Source organism: Panthera onca, chromosome A2 (assembly GCF_046562875.1).
Source record: "Panthera onca isolate mPanOnc1 chromosome A2, mPanOnc1 haplotype 2, whole genome shotgun sequence".
In the NCBI taxonomy this organism is placed as follows: Eukaryota; Metazoa; Chordata; class Mammalia; order Carnivora; family Felidae; genus Panthera; species Panthera onca.
Window position 1 is genome coordinate 139858900 of NC_138340.1, and position 26039 is coordinate 139884938.

Consider the following 26039-nt stretch of genomic DNA (forward strand, 5'->3'; position numbering starts at 1 on the left):
TAATGATCAGTTGGCCCTGCTCTAATGTGATTAGGGTAAATGGAAATTTTTTATAGTCTAAAGCAAAGAGGATTTAGGCTATTATGACCTTGATAATCAGCTAAAAAGCATTAAATATCAGCAGGTACTCTTTTGTGAGTATGTATCAATCCCTTTCCCTCAGCCTTTCAAATTTTTTTTAAGTGCATTATAAAAACCAAAAAGTTGCTCTAACCATCTACCAAGAGGAACAGGTGTTAAATTCTCTGGGCCACACATTTCTATAAATCCAAAAATAATAAACAAGAAGAAAGTCTGGTGCTATGAGCTTGGCACACAGTAAGTTGCCAGCAAATTTAGTAAAACAATTCAATGTACTATATAGAAGGGATTTCTTGAATGTATAAATGTTTTATGTTACTGCCTAATCCCCTAAAGAATTTACTGTTAATTCCATTTTCTTGCCTTCTTGGTTCCTCTCTTAATCCACTCCAAGACAGTCAAGAGTGCCTTCTACCATGACAAATACAAGGGTCACTTCATTTTCCTCTTACCTGACCTCTGAGAAGCTTGTGGCATAAACACTCTCCTTCTCTGACGGGTATTCTCTTGGCTTCCCCGATACCACATGCTATGGTTTCCCTCCTACTTCCCTGGCTATTCGCCTTTTGCGCAGCCTCTGAATCCTGGTGTCCACAGGATTCTTTTCTGGGCCCTTTTACTTCTTGAGCTCCAGACTGTCCTAAAATGATCTCATAGTGGCCTCTGGCTTCAAATATTAACTTTATCTAAATGATTCCCAAGTCTGTATCTCCAACCAGACCACTCACTGGCATTTCAGATTTGCACATCCATCTACCACCTGCCTTTTCCATGTGGACATTTAGTATTTTGTTTTCAGCATGTATAAAACAGAACTCCTCTGATTTCTCCCCCACACTTTTCCCTCCCCAAGATGTTGCTCCTTGAGAAGAGGGAACAGCATATATTGAAAGCCTAGAATAGTGCTGGACTAGACTAGGTACTATGATGAAAGAAAACCCTAATCAAAGATGCCTCATCAGACCATGGTTAACATAAACATTGAATCAGGTAAACGTTAACAAATGGGAAGATAGCCATTGAAGCATAGGATCTTTCCTACAAAAAGAAAGGGAGAGGAATAGGCAGTCTTAATCAAAGTTCTAGAAAATGGTGTTATAGACCCAAGTTGACTCCTAGCTTCTGCCTGCATTCCCAGACTTCTTTGTCCCTTTCCTTGCAAACAGGTGTTCCAGTGTTCTGACTCAAGGCCAAGTTCCCAAGTATGTGAGGAGCCCAGCAGGACTGTGAAGCACAATATAGGGGATGGATCTAAGAGGATGTGACAACAGACTCCTAGGTCAAAGCCAGTAGTCTAGGAACTTCACAAGCAACAGAGAGATAAAACAGGACCACAGCAGGGCAAGGAGCAGAGCATGGAGATTACTTGAAGGATTAACACATAGGTCCCTGACCCACTTCTGTTTTTTGAATTTTTTTTTAATCTTTATTTATTTTTGAGAGAGAGATAGCGTGTGAGCAGGGGAGGAGCAGACAGAGAGACAGAGAGTCCGAAGCAGGCTCCAGGCTGTCAGCACAGAGCCTGACGCGGGGCTCGAACTCACCAACTGTGAGATCATGACCCGAGCCGAAGTCGGACACTCAACAGACTGAGCCACCCAGGAGCCCCTACCCACTTCTGTTTTGATAATGCTGCGTCATGCCCACAGGTTGGGTGATGCACGATATTGACCACTGGCAATCTATTTTTTAGGCCACGGAGAAAAAGCTTTGCAGAATCCCAACTTGCTCCTTCATTTCTTTTCTTCCAGCCTAGCTCTGTTACCAGCCCATAATAAATTCTAAGGTCTTCCAGCTAGCAGTTAAAGACCCTTAATATCCAAGTCCTTTTTAGCCTCATGTCTTCTACTCCAGCAATACACACAACATACCTTCCTAACAAATTCCAAGCCTTTTCACTCTCCTTATGCCTTTGTAAATATTATTTTCCACCTACCTGTCGGTCAAATTTCTACCCATCTTCTAAAATTCAGGAATTTGTGCCTTCTTAGAACCTTCATTAAAGCTACAAAGGAAAATAGGTTTTCCACACTGCCCAAACGCTCCTCTCCCTGAGCACAATGGTAGACTCTTCTCAGACAGTTCTCAAACTGTTTCTATGGTTTGAGCTCACCATGGCATTAAGTCCTCGACGGGCAGTCAGGCCAGGGGTCCCCAACCATACTGGGCATCTTCATCAGCGTAATGTAGAAGGCTTTTTAAAACCAGACAGTGGGCCCCATTTCTGTGGTTTGTTTCACTTAGTCTGAGGTGGGGCCGAGGCATCGAGTGGTTTTTAAAGCTCCTTAGATCATTCTAATGTGCAGCCAGGATGGAGAACTAGAGAAAGCTGTACCAATTAACCCATGTCGAATTAAAATACAGTCACACACATGCCCACGTTGTGCAGTATACATAGCCTCAGGATCACACTTTTTAACTATACCATTACGTTTTCTTTATAGATCTGTCCCCTGACCATATGCAGATACCTTGAAAAAATCAAATTCTGTCATTTTTGCATTCTCCCTGACATTTGTAGATACCTCATTTTAATTTCTATAGAATATTTTCATGAACAATCATGAAAAAGATACAATTGCTTATTATACTTGAAACAGTATATGCATATGATCCTTTTTTATGAAGAGTTGAGAACAGGTCTTGAAATATATTAGCAAAAATACACCTCCACCCAGGCTCAACTATTACTACTACAAAGATGCCTGATCTCTGAAGATTTGTATTCTCTTATTTAAAAAATGGAAAAGTTAATATCTTAATTTGTATAGGCTAGATCTGGGTAAAGAAAACCCTAAAATAAATGCAAGGAATGTCTGAAGGTAGCCTATATTTGTTATCTAGTGAGATTTGGGAAAAAGCAAAGTAAAACATTTTTGGGAGAAATCTTATTTAGGCATATTCTTATGTAGTTCTCTTACAGATGGGCCAAAGGTAAAAAAAATAAATAATGCATAGTTGAATGAAGCAAAACTTATTGATAAAACCTAAAATTTGGTTTAATATATTAGAAATGTATTCACAATTAAAATTTTTAATTTTTAGAGAGAAAACTCATTTAATGTTAATCAGATATTCAAATTCATTGAAATGAAATCAGAGTCCTCTAATTTATATCATGACACCTTCATTTTAAAAAGTGAACATGTACATAAATATTATGGCCATTCCAATTATAATTACAGAATTTGAAAAATCAGAGACTATAAAATCAACTCATTTTTAAAGTCTTAAGCTTCTTGAGGCATCCTAGAACATAACCGCCATTTAATGACATTTACTTACTTCAACATTTTCCTCAAGCATTTTGAGGATTTGAAAGATACACCCTGCAAATGGTCATTTCTACAGCTTTATTTTCTCATTTTGAAAATGATTTTTGTTATCAAATGTAACTGCCTCTGTAGGGTGTGCTTTTATTTTTGCCAAAGCAGACAAATTACATTAAACAAGAAGTATTATCAAATCACACAGCACTAGTGGAGAAGAAAAGAGGGTAGTGGTGCAAGGCAGATACCAATTTCCTCGGAGTATTCACACTCCTCGCTCTTCCATTTGCCATTGACATTCTGAATGCAGGTCTTCCAAGGCAAGACTCTCACAATGAGAGGAGCAAAGAACCTCGCAACTGCCCAGATTTGCCCATTTCCTTAAAACTCTTAAACCCAAGCGCTTCAACTCCAAAGCTAAAATCCCAGAGAAAAGGTATCACAGACCTGAATGCTACTTTCTAACCATTTGTGAAGCATTCCCACTTATCCCTTAAAATTTACAACAGTTCTGTAGTATCACTTAGAGTTCTTGCAGTCTTCAGAATATAAGAGATCTGGGGCAGAGGAATATTTAGAGACAGGAAGATTTCACTCAACTTTGCTTTGACCCTTGGATAATATGGATGAATCACTTTCTTCAGTTAATGTAATGGGATTATGCAAGATTAATGAAGGTTGCCTTAGGCAGAAAAGATAGGATTTGGATAGCTGTAAAACTCCCTTACTAATTCTCTTAAAATACAAATAAGTAAAAGAACTAGTGTTGATTTAGTACTATGACCCCACCACACCGACTCTGGTCATCTAGGGTTGGATTGTTCTCCACAGTGTGCAACACCCCTACCTACCTCGGCTAATGTCCTCTCAAACCACAGCCCCTCTCTTCCTTATACTCCAGCAGCAACAAAGACTTGCAGTTCCCCTTAATGCCATGCCTTTTTGGATACTCTACACTTACTCATCCTTCCTTGCATAATTCTTTTTTAGCAATTTATTCTGGTATCTTCATGACACTCCTCCAATACTGTATTTTTTTCAATCTCAAGAACACAGAGCCAGGAACTCACCACATCACTGCGGCATTTACAACAGGGCTTTGTCTTTTTTTTTTTTTTTTTTTTTTTTATCTAGCTATAACTAGGTCTGGTCTCTGGGTTCCTATCATTCAATACTGTGCTTGGCACATACTTTTTCACTACATATATTTCTAACATTGAATAGGGAAAGGGCTAACATTGGGCAGGGAAAGATCAGGACTTCAGGGAGGCAGAATGCGGCTGCAAGTGGGAGGCTGAAGCAGTAGTGGCAGCAGAGTTTGGGGAAGAAGAGGAGAAGATAAACGTGTTCTGGACCCGCCTGGGCTAGTGCCACACATCAAGTCTCACAAACTTTCTGTTAAGGTCCCAATAAAAAGGGACAAAAATCCTTGGTGGCTGTGCGGTCAGAACCCCTCTCACTCTTGAGAGCTTTATACTTGCCCTCGCTAAACTCTATCACTTTGCTCACTCTCTACTGTCCGTGAGATTCATTCTTCAACTCCACGAGACAAGAGCCCGCACCTCTCCTCCCCCGCATCACCCCCAAACATGATAATGCAGACTATCGATATGAACATAATATATTATCCTGTCATATTTTAAAATAAACTTTAATAAGCCTACTTCTGTTCAAAGGAAGCTGATTACTAGTACCATTTCAATAACCACATTTTCGTTAAAAAAACGTGAAATGGGGTGTCTGGGTGGTTCAGTCAGTTAAGCGTCTGGCTTCAGCTCAGGTCACACGATCTCACAGCGACTGGGGAGTTCAAGCCTCACGTTGGGCTCTGTGCTGACAGATCACAGCCTGGATGGAGCCTGCTTCAGATTCTGTGTCTCCCTCCTCTGCCCCTTCCCCGCTCATACTGTCTCTCAAAAATAAACATTAAAAGATTGTTTAATAAAAAAAAAAATAGGTGACAAAATTCTTACTTGAGATTATAAAATATATACCTTTAATAACTGTTTTCTCTAAAAGTATAACTATATTTACCTGAAATTCACTATATTTCCTTAAAACTATTCTGAAATTAAACTTTCCACCAGCAGACTGTCTTTCAGACCTGTTACTTTACTGCACCTCTAATACTCTGATTCAAATAAATCATGGCTAACAAATTCAGATTCTCATACTGTTATGTTGCTCATTTTAGAATGAGCTCTTTTTAATATTTGGTTCTGTAAATGTGCAATACACATGACTCTCAAACCAAAGAATCCAAAGTGTGACATTTTTAACATTTATTCATTTTTGAGGGAGAGCAAGTGGGGGAGGGGCAGAGAGAGAGGGTGACACAGAATCTGAAGCAGGCTCCAGGCTCTGAGCTGTCAGCACAGAGCCCAATGCAGGGCTCGAACTCACGAACCACGAGATCATGACCTGAGCTGAAGTTGGATGCTTAACTGAACCATCCAGGAGCCCCTGACAGATAGCTTTAATAGCACAATAGCTAATCTATGAAATACATGGATTGTTCTTATTCTTTTCTATTTTTTGTTAACATGTAATAATTTTTCTTTCAATTATCCTTAGCTTTATCATTTAAATGCAGTATCTTTCAGGTTAGTGTTTTACTTTTATGCCTTAAGTTTGATAATTAGTAAGTTCTTGGCTCTAATCAAAAGTAACATCAACACCTATGCTTCTTCAGAACACAGCTAACTGTTTTTCCATTCCAAAGGCTGATCCTATAGCTCTGGAGAGGAGAGGAAAGACCACATGAGGCTCCTGTTGGCATCAGGCTGCAGTTCTGGCACCGTTCCCTTCACATTCCTGTTCTTTCTCAAGTCCCAGGGACAGACTGGCTGTCACCATCATGCACATCTTAACAGAATAGATCTCTATCCTGAGCTTCTGACCCTGAAGCAACAAGCACACATCTTTGAAATTTCCTAGGGAACCACTACCAGCAAAAACAAGGGACCAGCTAAGGGTAAACAAATACAGAAGAGTTACAGTTAGCAAGTTTTAAAGCCTTTTCTGAGATGCCAGAAAAAGTGGAATACATTTCACTGGCCTATACCTGGAGCCAGGTTCCAAGAGCTCAGCTGGCTTCAGGTCCTCTCTCCGCTCCCCCGAGCCCTGCTCCACTATTCCTCTTCTCAGACTATTCCTTTCCTTAGTAAAGGATGGACTATCATCTGTGTTTTCTATCACCTTGTCTTTTTAAACCTCTGTTGAAAGACAATGGAAGAACATAGAAGATCCATATGCCCTAGAGAAAGAAAAAAAATCTCACCTGTTTTCTTAACCCTCTATTTTCATAACTGCGTTGATTTCATAAAATGATTGTTACTCCAAAGTAAAGCTCTTCCTTTATGTATATTATTTGTAATTTGTTTTCAAGTCAATCAAAAAATAAGTATTTCAAACCCCAGAGCCAAAAAAAAAAGAATTGTAGTTTCACCTCGGACATGTGTAGAGAATGGAAGTCATCACTCCCATTCTTAAAATTAAGAGCTGGATAAACTGAAAATCAAGGACTTTTTTTGGACTTCTCAGAGAACTATGGTTGCAGGGCAAACCACTAACCCAAAACCTAGAGACACAATCAAAACCAGAGAGGCACAACACAGAAAGCAGAAGTCTATGGAGGCCATAAAGTGTATGACTACTTACTTGGCTAGTAATCTGGACAAATCACTAAAAGCTGAGTGAAGAGAGTGAGAAAATCCTGGGGCTGCAGTCAGAGGGGACCCCCACAATCTACTGGCCTTTATTTCCAGTAACTCCACCAAGTTCTCATGGTAGGGATCTAAGAAAGATCCCCATGTGGACCTGGCAGGAAGAGGGGAAGAAAAGCCACTGTTAAACCTCCCAGATTCTTCTACCTAACAAAGAGGGATGGACTTTGGCAAAAGAAAACAGGAAAAAATTATCCCAACTGGAGACAAAGAAGGATACCCTCTGCAGCCTTCTGATGTCTTCTACGGGGGGGGGGGAACACCTGAGGGAACTGGAGACACGGCTTCAAGGAAACAGACTGGGGATGCTTTAGGCAAGAAAAGGAATAGGCACATGTTGGGGAGGGAAGTGATACTCTTAGACAAGGGACAGAAGCACTTATGAAGGCTACAGCCCTGAGACCTAGGCCCACCAAAAGTCCAAGATTCAGTCAGACTGTAGAATAGTCCCTACTCCCCAACATCACTCCAGTGTCACAGCAGAGTACCACAGCTAACAGAGATGCAAGACAGACTCTTTCTGAACAGAAATACTTAGGGAAGCCTAAAGTCAAATCTCGTACCTATGGTTACAATGAACATTAAACACAGCCTAACTTCCAGTCAGATTAACGTAAACCCCCACACTAAAGGAAAATATATCTCAGTTCTTATTATCTGATACAACAGGTCTGGCTTTCAACAAAAAAATACAAAGCATGCCAAAAAAGAAAAAGAAACACAGTCTGGAAAGACAAAGGAAGCATTCCAACTGGATTTAGGGGTGACAGAGATGTTACACTTTAAGAAAGTTTAACTATTGTTAATATGTTAAGGGCTCTAAAGGAAAAAAGTTAGAAACATTCAGGAATAGATAGGTAATGTAAACAAGGAGATGAGAACCCTCAAGAAAGACTCAGAAGGAAATGCTAGCAATCAAGAACATTAGCAGAAATGAACAGAGCCTTTGATGGGCTCATCAGTAGACCTGATGATTTTGAGAGAATCCCTGAACTTGAAGAAAAGTCAACATAAATTTCCAAATCTCAAATGCAAAGAGAAAAAAACCTCAAAGATTTTAAACACCCAACCAAACAAAATGAATATCCAAAAACTGTGGAGAAGAATGTCAAAGAGGAGTGACAAACAGAACTAGAGTTCCAGAAGAAGGGGAGAATGGGACAGAAGGAAAATCTGAAGTAATCATGGCCGAGAATTTTCCAAATTTAATGACAAACACCAACCCACAGATCCAGAAAGCTCAGAGAATGCCAAGCAAGAGAAATATCATAAAGCCTATACTTAGGCATATCATATTCAAACTGTAGGAAACTAAGAAAAAAACACTCAAGTCAGAAGAGCTTCAGACTTCTCATCAGAAAGCACGCAAGCAAGAAACTTGTGAAGTGAAACCTTTAGAATGTTGAAATAGAAAAAAGAACTAGCTGATAATCCTATATCCAATGAAATTATCCTTTAAACATGAAGGAAAAAAAAAAAGACGTTCTCACACACACAAAAACTGAAGGAACTCATCACCAATAGTCCTCCCTTACAAGAAATGTGATAAGAAAGATAAGGAAAAAGACACCAGTCAGAAACTTGCGTCTGCACGAAGAAAGAGGGTCAGGAGAAGGAATGAATGAAGGTAAAAATGGATAATTTTTTTAAACTTTTTCTTATTTTCTTATTCTCAATATCCAAACGTTAGCTATTTAAAGCAATAGTAGTAACAATGTGCTGGGTGAAGGGCAGAAAGGTCAGCAAAATAAATGACAGACATCCTAAGGGATAGTAAGCAGGAATTGGGAACTCTTTATCATGGGACAACTGTACTACACTTGAGGCCCTTATAATGTTATTTGAATGTATACCTCCGAGTGTTTTGAAATGTAGGTTGTAAACTCTACAGCAACCACTAACCAAGCCCTAAACAAGTTTTAAAAAAATAGTACATCAAAAGAAAATCCCATAAAACGGAATCCCATGAAGCATTCAATTCAAATGAGAGAAGGCAAAATGGGTGGGGAAGGGGACAAAGGACAAACTCAAGGAAGTGACACTTACAAATTGAGACTGTAGAATTTCAACAAACCAGATATTTTTTGCATCTGTAATAGTTCCTTATTTTTTTTTTTTTTAACGTTTATTCATTTTTGAGACAGAGAGAGACAGAGCATGAATGGGGGAAGGTCAGAGAGAGAGGGAGACACAGAATCTGAAACAGGCTCCAGGCTCTGAGCTGTCAGCACAGAGCCCGACGCAGGGCTCGAACTCATGGACTGCAAGATCATGACCTGAGCCGAAGTCGGACGCCCAACCAACTGAGCCACCCAGGCGCCCCTATAATAGCTCCTTATTATTGAAATTTTAGTTAGCTAATATACAGTTCAATATTGATTTCAGGAGTAGAATCCAGTGATTCTTCACTTACATGTAACACCCACTGCTCATCACAAGTGCCCTCCTTAGTATCCATCACCCATCTAGCCCATCCCCCACCCCCCTCCCTCCATCAACCCTCAGTTTGTTCTCTACCCTTAAAGAGTCTCTTGTGGTTTCCCTCTCTTCTCTTTCCCCCTCCCACACGTTCATCTGTTTTAAGTTCGACCTAAGTGAAATCATATGGTATTTGTCTTCCTCTGACCTATTTCGCTTAGCATAATACATTCTAGCTCCATCCACGTCACTGAAAATTGGCAAGATTTTGTTAATTTTTGAGAGGGAGAGGGAGGCATGTAAGGAGAGGGAAGGAGAGGGAGGGAGAGGGGAGGGAGAGGGGAGGGAGAGGGGAAGAGAGAAAGAGAGAGCACATAAGTGAGCGCACACAAGCTGGGGAGGGGCAGAGAGAGGGAGACACAGAATCTGAAGCAGGCTCCAGGCTCTGAGCTGTCAGTGCAGAGCCAAAGGCAGGGCTAGAACTCACGAACTGAGTTCATGACCTAAGCTGAAGTTGGACACTCAAATAACTGAGCCACCCAGGTGCCCCAAGATTTCATTCTTTTTGATGGCTGAATAATATTTCATTGCATGTGTTCATGTGTGCGTAATTCTACATCTTCTTTATCTGTTCATCAGTCAATGGACATTTGGGCTCTCTCCATAGTTTAGCTCAGCTATTGCGGATAATGCTACTATAAACATTGGGGTGCCATGTACCCCTTCGAATCCGTAGTTTTGTGTCCTTTGGGTAAATACCTATCAGTGCTGGATCGTAGGGTAGATCTGTTTTTAACTTTTTAAGAAACCTCATATTGTTCTCCAGAGTGGCTGCACCACTTTGCATTCTCACAAACAATGCAAAATGGTCCCCCCCCTTTCTCCACATTCTTGCCAACACCTGCTATTTCCTGTGCTGTTAATTTTAGCCATTCTGACAGGGGTGAGGTGGTACTCCATCATGGGTTTGATTTCTATTTCCCTGATGAGTGATGATGAGCATCTTTTCATCTGTCTTTAGGCAATCTGGATGTCTTCTGTCCATTTCTTAACTGGGTTGTTTTTTTGGGTCCTCAGTTTAATAAGTTCTTTATAGATTTTGGACACTAACCCTCTATCAGATGTGTCGTTTGCAAGTATCTTCACCCATTCTGTAGACTGCCTTTTAGTGGTGTATTGTTTCCTTCACTGTACAGAAGCTTTTTATCTTGATGAAGTCCCAATAATTCATGTTTGCCTTTGTTTCCCTCGCCTTCGGGGACAGGTCTAGTAAGAAGTTGCTGCAGCTGAGATCAAAGAGGATGCTGCCTATGTTCTCCTTTAGGATTTTATGGCTTCCTGTCTCATATTTAGGTCTTTCATCCATTTTGAATTTATTTTTGTGCATAATGTAAGAAAGTGGTCCAGTTTCACTCTTCTGAATGTCGTTGTCCCCTTGCAATTGTACTAACAACAACAGGATACCTAGGAATAAACTAACCAAAGAGGTCAAAGACCTGTACCCTGAAAACTAAAACACCTATGAAAGAAACTGAAGAGGATACAAAGAAATGGAAGGGCATTCCATGCTCATGAACTATCTATACTACCCAAAGCAACCTACACATTTAATGCAATTCCTATCAAAATACCAACAGCATTTTTCACAGAGCTAGAACAAGCCTAAAATTTGTACGAGACCACAGAAGACCCCGAATGACCAAAGCAATCCTGAAAAAGAAAAAAAGTGGATTTCATGCTATATTACAAAATTGTAGTCATCAAGACAGTATGGTACTGGCACAAAAATAGACCTATAGATCAAAGGAACAGAATGGAAAACAAACTATATCACTTGAAACATGAACAGTCTAAACACATCCATTGAAAGACAACGTCTGACTGGATTAAAAGAGAAAAAGCCAAGAGGCAATTTTATGCTGTCTACAAAAAAACCCCACTTTAAGCATAAGGAATCAGATTGGTTAGCAGTAAACAGAGAAAGACACCAGGCTAACTCTAATCAAAAGAAAGCTGGAGTAGTCATATTAGTTTAAGACAAAGCAGACTTCAAAATAAGAAAATTATCAGAAATAGAGGGATTTTTATCTAATTATAAAGGAATTACTTACATAAAAAGATACAACACTGTTATCATTTAAAAAAATAAACGGATAGGTTCACAGAAATTTTATGACCCTCTAACACCAGTATAAATTCCAATGCATTTGTAATAATTCATTTTAGAGGTCTATCTGCTCTATTAGACTTCAACATATGGAGATATGGAGAATACTTTCTTTTGCTCAGCTTGGTTTCTCCCACACCTAACTCAATAAATATCTACCAAATATGTGATTATGGATTTCATTAAGTCACGCTCATCAATCTAACTGTACAAGTGGGCTACTGTTTCATTAAAAATAGAAAGATCTTTTAAAACAGATTTTGGTTTTACTGTCATCCTCCACTATTATCAAATAACCATCCGGTTTGATAACAGTGAAAAACAATTATGAATGCATAAATTTTTCATAGTTAAGATGCCACATTGCTTTACTATTAACTGTCAATTTATTCATTTGAATTGATCCACAAGTTCGTAATGCAAATGATACACACAGAACACAGAAACCAAGATTTGTGAAAAGATGAAAAACGGAAATGTATGATTATAGCCGTACAACTCTTCATGAATGCATGAATTTCAAAATGCTCAATTTTGTCAATGTGAATTGTATATTAAAGCATAGTTAAGTAATTTATACCACTAAAGCAAGCAAACAAAATGCACATATGATATGACTACATTATTAGACAAATCACAGGGTCCAAAGATGAAAGGTGCGGTATAGATTTTATTCCATTTTTCCTATGTATGGTTACAAATAACATCTGAAAAGAAAAAATACTTTTAATTTGGTCATCTCTAAATTACATAGTTCAGCAAGATCTTCATTTCTATCTGGCTGGGTTAAAGAAAAAAGTTTGAAATTTCAATTACTTCCATAAAACTCAAAAGACCAGCATGTCTTTATGAAAAAATTATTTTGCACTCAGGAATACCTGTTTATTTTAAATCGCCCAACTTTTTCAGATAACAGATTATTTTCACTTTTGTACTTGGGGCATGCCCTATATATACCCAATAGGTGAAAATCTGATGTCCTCAAATAGGATGCATGGGAACAACTACTCACGGGATAAACGGTTCTCCATCAAATGCATCTTCCAAAGTTTCTTTCAAATACCACTACTCAATTTACTAAAATTCATTTCCACTCAACTCTTCAGCCAACTGATTATAAAACATACATTTTCACAGGTTTTTAAACATTTGATGTGCCTTCTGAGACAGGGGCAATAGGAAAATATGGACCACTTACCTGACATGCATTATAAAGGAGTTGGTGTTCTAGTTTTTTAATACCCAGAATCTGCTGGAACATCTCATAGAGTTGTTCCTTGCTCAGAATCAGTTCAGACACAGCACTTAGGGCCATTCTGTTGGACTGTTTGCACAAGTCCTCTTCACCTCTGTAAATGGCATCATATTTGGCTATCCATGAACTGAGCACTGTCTCTTTGCTCAAGCCATCAATTTCTGGCAGACTCCGCACACGTTTTTCTATGTTTTTCTTAAACACCTCTCTGAAGTCATTAGCAGAACATCCTCCACTCTGAACCATTCTTGCCACTCGGTCACTCTTCAGAAAAACCTAGAAGACACAAAAAAACAAACCAAAAAACCATTTACAACTGGGCAAGAACACTTGCTTTTAGCCATCTACTCAGAATGAGGACAAATATTCTACAATGATTAAAAATGTTTTCTAGCACATGGTAACTAATAACATAATGGAGGACCCAAATCTTCTAAAATGACGAAACGTTTACAAGAGGCAGTAATGAATGGTGAGAAATCTATAACATGAGCCGACCTGAACTACATGCGCCTCTACCGGAAGGTGCTAGGCATCTCTGCAACTGAATTTTTTCAGAGTTAAGTAGGTAACTGGAGACATCAACTCAGCGTTTTTATCTGTACTTAAGGGTTTAGGCTAGGTTTTTAGCGGGGAGAGGAGTTCCAATTATTTGAGTCAGGATCTTAAGTCCAATAGTGTGGTAAGTCTAGTATCCAAATCAATACCTAGCATGTATAACTGTTAAACAAAACTGCCCCACAGCTGGGGGTTAGGGTATAACCTTCCACAACCCTGACTTCACTAGTCCACCAACTTCTCCCACATGTCTCATAGCTGGTAAAAATGCATGACAGAAAAGCAAACTCTCTAAGAAGCATCTAGCCATCTGCTAATACCAGGTTAAAAAATAAAATACAAAGACAATGAGGGGGAGGGGGAGGGGGAGAGTGGGAGAGAGAGGGAGAGAAAAGGAGAGGACTGTTCATGAAACAGGAAGAAATGGATAATAAGGTCTTACTGTGCAACAACTCACACTTGGCCTTAAGCATCTCCTTCTTCTAAGTTACAGACCCCAAAATGAGCAAATATCAGTCAAGATTCAAATACCTATTTTCTCATCAATAGTCCTAAGAATCCACTATGAATCAGATAAGACTGATTTTATTCCTTCTTTTCCTATAATGACAAATTCTTCCCAAAGAGCATGTAGGATTATTCAGTACAGTCCCAGGAGTTTCATCTGTGAAGCTTATGAAACAAAAATCCCTGTTAACTTTTACCCAAAGAACTGGCACCCCAAGTTATGAGCCCACTACTTAGACTAAGTAGGCTCTTGCTTGTCTGCATGTCAGTAAGCAGGACACACATTCCATATAAAGTGACCTCACTAGTTCCATTGACTGTCACCTAACTCCAAACCTTTCTCCAACATTTTATTTTTCTCCTTTTAAAGTCATTCACACAAAATATGTATTCCTGTCTTTGCTCACTGGCCAGAAGATTCCTGATTCTTCAAAAATTTTCGTTGACTAATGTACTGAAATAGGGGTTGTAAACTCTGTATTAAGCAAACATTTAAGACCTACACACAACGCTTCCTCTTTACCAGCTGTGGCTCAGTTATTACATAAAATACTCTTATTTTCTAGGTTTCTAAGCTGCAACTAATTCTTAAGTGACAGATGTAACAATAATGCCTTTATTTTACGCAGATCAATGAAAATGAAGACATTTAATGATGTACCTTGTCCAAGAATACCATTAACAACTTCGATACACATGGGAGTGCCTTCATCTCCTTTCTAATCTTCATCTAACTGCACAACTCTCACTAGGCACTAGAATTCAAGATAAATTACATTTATGTATTTTTTCTAATTCCTGTGATACAGGTATATTGTTAAATGGGGACATAGATAAGCTCAGTGGTCAAAGTAGTCAATTTATTGCTTTTCTGTGCTACCCTTCCAGTACCCTGCCTGTGTCAGCTAGCACCACTTTACAGGGTGTTGGAGGGACACTGGAGGAAGAGGGCTCTTCCTTCTGGTTTTCTTCTTATCCCTGGAGGCATGTGGTACCAACCCCTGGACAGCTTCTCCCCAGGCCTGAGTGTGACTTCCCAGGGCACCACCCCCACTGGCAGATTTCCAGTGAGTTCTGCAGTGCAGCACCTCAGAAGGCAGACCCCCTCCCACCTGAGTCCTACTAGTGTGGTGCTTCAGTGAATGTCTCTGCCATGCAGGACATGCCCCATCATCTCCGAGGACCGGATCCCAGCCTTTGAGAGGCAGGGAGTGGAACCCTTCCCAGATTTGTTCCTTCTCCAGGTGCTGTGCCCCCATATTTTTCAGCTTTCCTTACCCATGGTAACCAATCTCTCATTGATTTAATTGTCCCTGCTCAATTGTGTGCTTTCTGTCTCCAGACTGCACCCTGATCTAGAAATACTGAAATGCTGTAAGTAACATTATTTCTATGGGAGATTATTTGGAGTTGAGACAAACAACTTTTAAAAATTTGGTAGCTGTGTGTATAGCTGGAAACAGCAAGATATTTTTAATGTGCAAAATAAATACCTTAGGACTGGCTTCAGAAGAGCTTTTAATTACTTGGTATTTGATACTTTAAGTTGGCAGGCATTTTATGTTTTCTCAACTTCTCCTGCCTAACACAGTGCTAAATTCTACCAAGGAACACGACAATGTTTTTGAAGCAAGGATAATAAGGAGTCTCTGGAGTCTTCACTACCCTATAAAACCATAGGTGAAGCCATACTAACTCAGTCAAATTCGTGTTATTTATACATATTTACTAGATAACCACCTGTGAGGCATTTTGCTAAGTACTGAGGGGACACAAGAGTGAATGGGCCAGAGACCCTGCCCTCAAAGCTCACACAACCAGAGAGAGACAGGATAAATAATGAAATAAAAGCAAGAACTGCAGCCTATGCAAGGGGGCAGGAGGTGGGGGGGGGGGGAGGAGAAAAGGAAAGGAACTCCATTGTCTGGGGACAAGGTTGAGGACAAAGAAGGCACAAAACAAAGACAGGAACCTGTAATTTGAATGACCTGTGGGTTAAAGGAGAAAAGGGAGAATAAAATACATTTCAGGGAAACAAAAGAAATAAAAGCATAAAGGCATAAGACACCATGGTCTTCTGAGAGTAACGTCAGAATTTTCATACTGCAGAAGCATTAAATAAACGTAAGGGTAAGAGGAGCCAAAGTTGTGCCAAGCAGACCAACAGAGACCAGATGGCAAAATGCACTGTGCGCCAAGCAAGGGATTTGGGCTCTGAGGACAGAGAGCCAATGACGGCCGGGCGACCCAGGTATTGAAATGTTGACAAGCAGGAGTTACGCTAACAATTGGTAGCAGCATCAAAGACATGAGGATAGAACAAAACAGAGATCAGGTTATCAGTTACCATACAAGTACAGTAGACCAGGTGAAAACAGGAAGGGCTTGATCTAGGGCAAAGGTCATTAACTAGAGAACTAGGGAGAGGCAAGAGGGAGTTAAAAGACAGAATTAACATGTGTCACGAATTATAGAATTTGGAAAGGCAGGAAAAGTTCTAGAGGGTGCCTGGATTCCATTAACCAAAAATAAAGAGTGAAAGAATACAGATGGAAAAACGTGTGTGTGTGTGTGTGTGTGTGTGTGTGTGTGTGTGTGTGTGTAGTGTTTGTATATGGCGGTGGTGTCAGGAGGGGTCATGGATTATTTTAGTTTTGGCATAAGTCAGCTTTGAAGACAAAGTAAAGTAAAAACAAAAAGTGAAGAAAAAACTCTTAAATACCTACATTTAAACAGTTGGGAAAAGAACTAGATCCAAGAAAGGGGGCAGCGTCAGAGAAGGAAAAGGCAAGGTCTGATCTATTTGCTATCCAGAGGGGAGATCATCTCAACAGAAAAAGAATTAAATGCCACAAGAGAAGTCAACTAAATTTAGACTAGATTTTTCAATTAAGAAGAGTCTTTATCACCAGAGGTCACCTTTGACAGAGAAGAGTTCATGGTGTGGAAGAGAGAGGGAGCCAATGTGTAGGAGAGAAAGGGGGGACAAGTTGTAAAACTTAAGACAGCAAATATAAACTCTCCTTTTAGGAAGCACGAATAAAAAGGGAAACGAGAAAAGAGGGAGAAGCTGGACTGGGAAATTGCAGTTAGGCAAGGAGGGAGACAAGTCAGTAAAGAGGCAGTTTAAGGTATGGATGACAGAAAATAATGATGGTGTGTCACTTCTGAGATCTGTTGACAGAAGACCATGGCATACTGTCCCTCTCTCCCAACATTTGCGCTGGGGAAGCAAGCTGCTAGGAGGCAAAGAAAGGAGGCCCTCAGTGAACTAGGTCACCAAGAACCACACAAGTGTTCTGGACAGCAAATTCTTTAGTCCCAATTGAGCCATGAGATAATGGCTGTCTCAGCCGACAGCTGGATTGCAACTTCACGAGAGACCCTAGACAGAAACATCAGCTAAGCTACACCCTGATTCCTTACACTGGGGTATTGTGAAATGATATGTACACATTTATCACTTTAAGCTGCTAAATTTTAAGATGATTTGTTAGGCAGCAAATATACCCACATGGGTTACTATATTAACTTCATTTGGGTCTCGGTTATATCACTTTCTGAGAAGAAGTGCCCCCTCGGCCCCCTTTTAATTTGCCATTCTCACCCTCATATCTTGCTCTAGTTTTCTCTTAGTACATAGCACCTTGTATGTATTTGTCTCCCCAAAAAGAAAGCAAACACCACTGGAGCAGATAGACACTTGGTTTTGTTTGCTGGTGAATCCAGGGCCTGATACAGAGCCTGTCCTATAATAGGAGCTCAATAAAGATTTGTTGAAAAAAGTACTATCTATGGACATTGAACACTCTAAAGCTAAAGAAGAGGATTACGTACGTATCCAGCTCACAGATTTCCTGAGATATGGATGTCTGTGTGAGAGGAGCCATGAAATGGATAAACACTAAAAAGCTGAAAGATTTGTGGTATAGTTGAAAGGAATGCATTCCAGAAGGCAAGAGAGATTTTGCATGAGGAAGGAAAAGCCGTGATCTGAAAGCAGGGGGAAGGGACAGCCCTCCCCTGATCCCAGGCATAGGGAAAGGAAGACCTACCATGATACCATGGCTGCTTTTCCCTTCTGTATCCTCCTCTGGGATCCTATGCTGACCAGTATCAGTTAGGTCTGGGGTAGTCCACTTTGCACACGCTCCCAATTCTGACACCATCACAAAACGGGATCCACCAAACTCTTCAAATATCACTCAAGCTTCGGACACAGCTAATACCAACCAAAAGCTCTCGTTACACATGAAGTCTAGGGTGCCAGTGGGACAAGTCTCAAACAGAATGCGTAACTTTCCCTATTGTTTGCTCTATCTGCTTCAGTGAACATCAGATACCTACTTCCTGCCTTGAGACCTGGAAACCATTCTCAAAACCTCCATCTCTTCCATGTTTATTTCCCTACAACTTGTCACAAAACCCTGCTGATCCCACCCCCTAAATTCCTCTCAAATCCTTCTTTTCCTCTTCCTGTGCCCACAAAAGTTGTTTATGCACCTCACTCTGTCTCAACTATCTAAAAGCAAGTTCTTTTTGTTTTTTTTTTTGAAAGCACACAAGTGAGCACAAGTGGGGGAGGAGAAGAAGGAGAATCCCAAGCAGACCCCACATTCAGTCCAGAGTCCAACACAAGGCTCGATCTCACAACCGTGAGATCATGACCTGACCTGAAATCAAGAGTCAGACGCTTCCCTAAGCCACCCAGGCACCCCAGAGTGCCTGGAACTGGCTTTCCTACCTCCGTTTTCCTGAAAGCCACCCAAATGATTCTCATTTTCCCAACTTATTCCCTTCACTGGCATCAAACTAGTATTTTTTTTTTTTACTCTGTTATTTCAATCCTCCTCCAGCTTACAAATTCTTCACTGGCTCCAAACTACCACTCTGGCTTCATTACAAGGCATATTCTCTGTCTCTCTGTAGCTCGCTCGCTCAGTCTCCATGCTCCAGTCCCCCTGGTCTCTCCCAAACTTGTGTCCATCTGACCATCATCTAATTATCTCTTAGTAATGCTTCAGATCCCCACTCCATTAACCCTTTTTTTAATATGAAATTTATTGTCCAATTGGTTTCCATACAACACCCAGTTCTCATCCCAACAGATGCCCTCCTCAATGCCCATCACCCACCCTTCCCTCCCTCCCATTCCCCATCAACCCTCAGTTTATTCTCAGATTTTAAGAGTCTCTTATGGTTTGGCTCCCTCCCTTTTTTCCCCCTTCCCCTCCCCCATGGTCTTCTGTTCAGTTTCTCAGCATCCACATAAGAGTGAAAACATATGGTATCTGTCCTTCTCTGTATGACTTATTTCACTTAGCATAACGCTCTCCAGTTCCACCCATGTTGCTGCAAATGGCAAGATTTCATTCTTTCTCATTGCCACATAGTATTCCATTGTGTGTATAAACCACAATTTCTTTATCCATTCATCAGTTGATGGACAGTTAGGCTCTTTCCATAATTTGGCTATTGTTGAAAGTGCTGCTATAAACATTGGGGTACAAGTGCCCCTATGCATCAGTACTCCTGTATCCCTTGGGCAAATCCCTAGCAGTGCTATTGCTGGGTCATACAGTAGGTCTATTTTTAATTTTTTGCAGAACCTCCACACTGTTTTCCAGAGTGGCTGCACCAATTTGCATTTCCACCAACAGTGCAAGAGGGTTCCCGTTTCTCCACATCCTCGCCAGCATCTATAGTCTCCTGTTCATTTTAGCCACTCTGACTGGCATGAGGTGGTATCTGAGTGTGGTTTTGAGTTGTATTTCCCTGACGAGGAGCGACGTTGAGCATCTTTTCATGTGCCTGTTGGCCATCCAGATGCCTTCTTTAGAGAAGTGTCTATTCATGTTTTCTGCCCATTTCTTCAGTTGATTATTTGTTTTTCGGGTGTGGAGTTTGGTGAGTTCTGTATAGATTTTGGATACCAGCCCTTTGATATGTCATTTGCAAATATCTTTTCCCATTCCGTTGGTTGCCTTTTAGTTTTGTTGATTGTTTCCTTTGCAGTGCAGAAGCTTTTTATCTTCGTGAGGTCCCAATAGTTCACTTTTGCTTTTAATTCCCTTGCCTTTGGAGATGTGTCAAGTAAGAAGTTGCTGTGGCTGAGGTCAGAGAGGTTTTTTCCTTTCTCCTCTAGGGTCTTGATGGGTTTCCTGTCCATGAAAGACCCCGAATAGCCAAAGTAATATTGAAGACGACGACCAAAGTGGGAGGCACCACAATCCCAGACTTTAGCCTCTACTACAAAGCTGTAATCATCAAGACAGCAGGATATTGGCACAATTAACCCTTCCTTACTGATTCCTTCCCCAATCGCCTTGAATCAGCCTGATCTGGCAGTGTTTGCATGTAATCCTAGCACCTTTTTCCTTTACAGTACTTAGCACTTTGTCACTGTGATAATTCGGTGAAGGTTATATTGTCATCTTATTCTTTAACTCAGTAAATAGTAAGTTCCAAAGCCAAAGATGGTGTCGTTCAGTACTGTATCTGTAGCACCTACCACCAGGCCAAGTACAGAGCATGCACTTAGAAAATATCCATGAAATGAATAAATGAGGATGGTTTGGATGATTATTTCCCCATCCATGCACTTGCAGAACTTAAATAAACACTAAGGTATAGTAATTTTCAATTACATGCTTAACTTAAAATATGGAGCTTGTCCACATGAATGGGACAGAAAAACATCTCAGAATAAAGTATGAATAATGCCATAAAGGAAAGTAAAATTAGTTTTGTGAGAAAAATAAAACATTGTTTAAAATGTTAAAAACACTGTTTAGGGGCACTGGGTAGCTCAGTCAGTTAAGCATCCGACTTCAGCTCAGGTCATGATCGCACAGCTTGTGAGTTCGAGCCCCGTGTCGGGCTCTGTGCTGACAGCTTGGAGCCTGGAGCTTGCTTCGGATTCTGTGCCTCCCTCTCTCTCTCTCTGCCCCAACTCACTTGCATTCTGTCTCTGTCTCTAAAAATACTGTTTAAAAACAATGTCTAGGGGCACCTGGGTGGCTCAGTCAGCTGAGCATGACTCTTGACTCTGGCTCAGGTCATGATCTCACAGTTCATGAGTTTGAGCCCTGTGTTGGGCTCCAGGCTGACAGTAGAGCCTGCCTGGGATTCTCACTCTCCACCCCCTGCCCTGTTGGCATGCACATGCATTCTCTCAAAATAAACTTTAGGGGCACATGGGTGGCTCAGTCAGTTAAGTGTCTGACTTTGGCTCAGGTCATGATCTCACAGTTCACGAGTTTGAGCCCTGTGCTGACAGCTCTCCGAGCCTGGAGCCCACTTTAGATTCTGTGTCTCCCTTTCTCTCTGCCCCACCCCTGCTCACACAGGCACTTGTGTGCACGCGCTCTCTCAAAAAAGAATTAAAAAGTCTGAATGACAATCTACTGTAATCACAGATAGTTTTTAAAGATTTTTCAGATGTTATAAATTATGGAACAATGATGGGTTTAGTCCCATCAGATATAAACTATCTTAATCTTCTAACCTTTCACAGTAACAACTGTCAAGTTAAAGGCAGGTAAAGGGTGCCCACATGAAGAGGCTGGTTCTAGGAACTGGTCTCCAAGCCTTGGGTGCACACACGCCAGCTTTCTGGTCAGAGCCCCAGGATCCTCCATAAAATTATGCCTGGGGTACATTGAATAGTGTGTCATTATTGGTGCTAAAGCAGTGATGGGAACTTGGTATATCAGCAAACCCACTGATGAGCAGATATTCTGTCTCCCTAGAGCTCTTTACATATTATCTTCTTTTGTCCCCACAATCACCCTCCCTGGGCCTTTATTATCTTTCTCTTTTACAGATTAAGTGTTCTAGACTGTGAAGTTAAGTGACTGGCCTAAGGCCACATATTGAGAGAACAGACCAATGGAATCCAAAAGCAACATTCCTTTACTTACTCTTCTCACTTCCCCACTCCTATCAAGGGTTCACCCCTGATAGCTATATATATTCTGATGGGTGCTGGTCAACACTATGGGAATTACCAATCAGTGACCTTTTTGTGAAAATGCCACTGAACACACCCTACCAATTCAGTGTGGGAGTCAGGTACCTCACATCAAACCAGAACATACCGTGTAGTCACGTCTTCTCCACATTTTAACAAGTTATACCACGTGTGGGGGCCCGCTGAGCACCACCAACGGCCACCCTTTCCTTTCAGCTGCTCAGTTTATATACCAAAGAAGTCACTGAATACCTTCATGTCATGGAGAATAACAATTGAAATGCGATGACTACAATAGTAAGCTCTATCTGCAAAAGGTAAGTCTGCTCGCTCAGCTGTCCAAATAAAACTTCAAATACACTTTTCCACAGAAGCACTTATTGTTCAGCCATTGCTTTTGATCTGATCCATGCATCGCTTCTCTGATTCAGAAGGATCGTATAATGACAAGAAAAACATTATGTGCGTGCCAAATCATTGTGGCTATCTATGAGATGGTTCCTGGGAGAGCTGCCAGCAGGTGTCCAGCCAGGAAAAACATGGAGAAAGTACAAGAGCCCCACTTAGAAGAGACGCCCTTTTCTCCTTAATGGCAACTACTTCTAATTCCCATAATGGAGGCCGTGCACAGAGAAACGGTGACTGTTTTTAAAACCTATTTTTCAGGTGTTATCAATTCATGTAGCTTAACAGTGATGAATTTAGTCCCACTATATATCAATTTCTAGTTTTCCAGTATCAACGCCAGCATCTATCAGGTCACTTCACATGCCCAGAGCCAGTCAATAGGTTCCCTACTGGCTGTACTGTGCCAGTCTCTTCATCCATCTGGGTATCCCACAAGCTTCCTTTACAGTCTTCTCTTCTACCTGTCGGAAGAATGTATTTTCTTTTCTAATAAAGGGAACGCTTGTTTAGCACAGTCCTCTACAAGTTCCCTCCCCCATACCTCACCCATTTCTCCCATAAATATTTTATCAAAACATACTATCTACTGGGCAATGTGCTCAATGTTGGGAATGTACTACTGAGAAAAAGGCAAGAGTCTGCTGCCTTCACAGAGCTTATACTAGAGAAAACCAAACAAAATGATGGCAGCTAGGTGAAAATACTGGGAATTTCCGGAGCCACAAGAGTTTATAACAAGGTTCTGAACCTATTTGAGGAGGTCACAAAAGATTCCCTGAGGTGGTGATTGGAGATATGAAAATGGAGAGGAATTTGTTTGGAAAGAGGGGAGACCAAGGGATAGTAGACAGGGGAACACAACTGATCTAAGTGGGTTTGAAAAGGCTCCTTAGAATCAGTGAAGGGACAGGGCATCTAGTGAATGAGAAGAGGCTAGAGAGGAAGGACAGGCTTCCTAAGCCCTGGAAGGTACCTGGTCTTTATCCCAAAAGAACACAGAACGCCTTCCAAACATGTAAGTCTGGGAGTCACATGATTAAAAAAGCATTTTGAAAATAGCTAGAACACATTCTAGGGTTTTAGATATACTAACCTTCACAATACAAAGTACATGCTAGCATCTACTTTAAAGGTGTAAAAAAGAAAAAGAAAAAAAATAAAGCAGAGGGGTAAAGAAACATGCCCCAGGTCACACATCCAGACTGCCGAAGGGTCAAAGTTGAAGCTCTGAGGGTCTCACTTGAGATCCCTCCTCATCCCCCACCCTATAATAAAATTTGGGGATCTATGAACTTATGGTTTATGAAACTGAGCTACAGAATTGGGTGGATGAAGAGAATTGGGAGGTACGGAATTTTCTCCTGTTACTGTCTACCTCCTTTGTGAAGCTTCCCACAGCCTTGATACCGCCTCTTCATTGTGAGCCTTCTTAGGGCTTCCCCATCCTCTCTTAAGGAACGGAACCTAACCTGTTCTCACGCTGCAGCAAATTCTGTACAGCAATCCCTGTATCTTTCCCCTGCTTAGACTATGAACTTCATTAGAGCTGTACCTTTAAAGCCTCTGTAGGATCTGGTATCATTCAACACTCAAATTTTAAAGGAAATCATGAGTCCTCATAATAGCAAGGAATTTGGGAAAAGTTACTGAATCCAAAAGATGGTTTTATGACCACCCTGGAATGTAGTTTTCCCTAATTCAATGTAAAGAAATGTAGATTGCAAAGTAATTTTAGTAAAGCTACATTCACTCCAATATTTTGATAGAAATCATAGGTACAACACTTACTTGTAATACAATGTTATTAACAGTAAATTGTGAATCAATTTTTTGTTGTGGTTAATGATCCTTCTTGACAAAAATAATAAAAAAGCTGTAGTTGACCTCGGGGGGTTTTCTTTTGTTTGTTTTTACCGATCCATGAATTCCAACAGTTTGGAAACCACTAATTTAACCAATCCCATTCCCTTATCAAATGTGAAAATATAACTTAATGATAGCAAACCATCTCTTATTTGAAAAATTGGGTGATACCTTTAAACCTCTATCCTTAAACTAGAAAGCAGGTATTCTCAAATGACCCTTTTGTTATAACTCACCTAAAGCCCTTAGAGCAAATCTGAACCCCCTAAACTACTAAAGTCTTCTTGCATTGTCCTATAGTTCGATTGAGGGGAACTTATACCCAGATGAACATAAAGGTGATTTGAAAAATACGAAGCTTTTTGGAAAAACATATACGTGCTATTTCTATTGTCAACATTACAAAGTTTTTATAAAGTTTTTCTTGTAATATCAACCAATAGCAGATCCTTCAGTTTTCTTTACAAGTATTTTTCAGCTTAAGAATGTCCTTTAAACTTCCTTAAACCAATGGCAAACTTTCCTTAACCCTGTAACTAGAGAGGCTGAAGCTGAAAAAAGTCACCAACCCACTCACTTTAAGTTCCATACACACGGAACCAAAATCACTGGGTACTAGCTGGGATTCCAATCTCCAGACTGGGATGGTTTAGGGTTCAAAGAAAAAAAACTCATGTTCGCAGTGGAAAAGAAAGCCATGACATAGGAAATGTGAATTTCTACAGTATTTTTCTATACAAATACATAGAGTGAAAGAAGATACCACCCTCTCTGCACCCATCTCCTCGCTCTTGTTTCAATGTTTCATGGTACCATAGAAACTGTTAAGTTTCTGGGTTGAGCTACTTTGTTCTGTTTTACAAAGATGTCCCCCCACCCCCCACTCATGATTATGATACAGAAAAAAAAAATACTAAACAGTGGATTACTTTTGGAGTCTCACAGTATCTAACGTTCAATAAATCCTTTATTGTATGGAACAAAGAATGTGCTCAGTCCTCTTCTTCTACAATAGTTCAGCATCAATTCTCTAATTCTATTCACCTCATCCTCCATTTCTGTGTCACTCTCCTTTTGTCGGCTGGAAAATAATGTAACAAAAAGGGAATCAGCCCTGGGTGTTCCAGGTGTGACACAAGCTGAGAACATGCAACGTTCTGGGTCAGTTTCCTCACTGGTGGAATAGGGGTAACGGCCTTCTTCAATACGCTTTCTTTTATTATATAATATAGTAATGTATGAGTTTCATCAGTGTTATGGGAAGTGTGATCCATGGACCAACGCCAACTCTCAAATTATCATCATCTGTCCAAAGACAGAATACAGAGACGTTTTAGAAACTTGCAGTGATGTGACAATGCCATGACATCCAAAAGCAGAGTTTTAATCAACATTTTGCTTTGGAAGTGCCCAAACGTAAAAATTGGAAAAAAAAAAAAAAAAAAAAGCTTTTGGTGGTCTGAAAAATCACTCATTTAACCAATCTTCATTCCTTTATCAAATGTGAAGAGATCAGAAGCTAAAACTCCTAACAACTGCCTTTGTTCTGACATATACCTCCCAGCCTAGATTCTACAAATGACATTTTACTCTAGTGTTTCTTTCACATATCCATCCATCCCGTCATCAATCCAAATTACTTCTGTTATACATTTTCAGAGGAAATAAAACACATGGGTTTTATTTTACAAAATAATCCATGATGGATTGGAAAACAAATACTCGTCCCTTATGCTGCAGATACAATATCTCAGGAAACTTTTGAGAAGACAGGTGATATACTAATGTTGACACCGAAATTGAGAAAGACCATTTC

General features: G+C 40.3%; 1 protein-coding gene across 7 annotated transcripts in view; it reads right to left on the reverse strand.

Annotated features, from left to right (window-relative positions):
* Positions 1–26039, reverse strand: part of CADPS2 (calcium dependent secretion activator 2) — a 667593-nt gene that overhangs the window by 332322 nt on the left and 309232 nt on the right. For all 7 annotated transcript variants that reach the window (XM_081795061.1, XM_081795066.1, XM_081795062.1 and 4 more), the window contains one exon: positions 12859–13191. In XM_081795061.1, coding sequence (XP_081651187.1) covers positions 12859–13191 — 333 coding nt within the window. The remainder of the gene's footprint in view (positions 1–12858; positions 13192–26039) is intronic.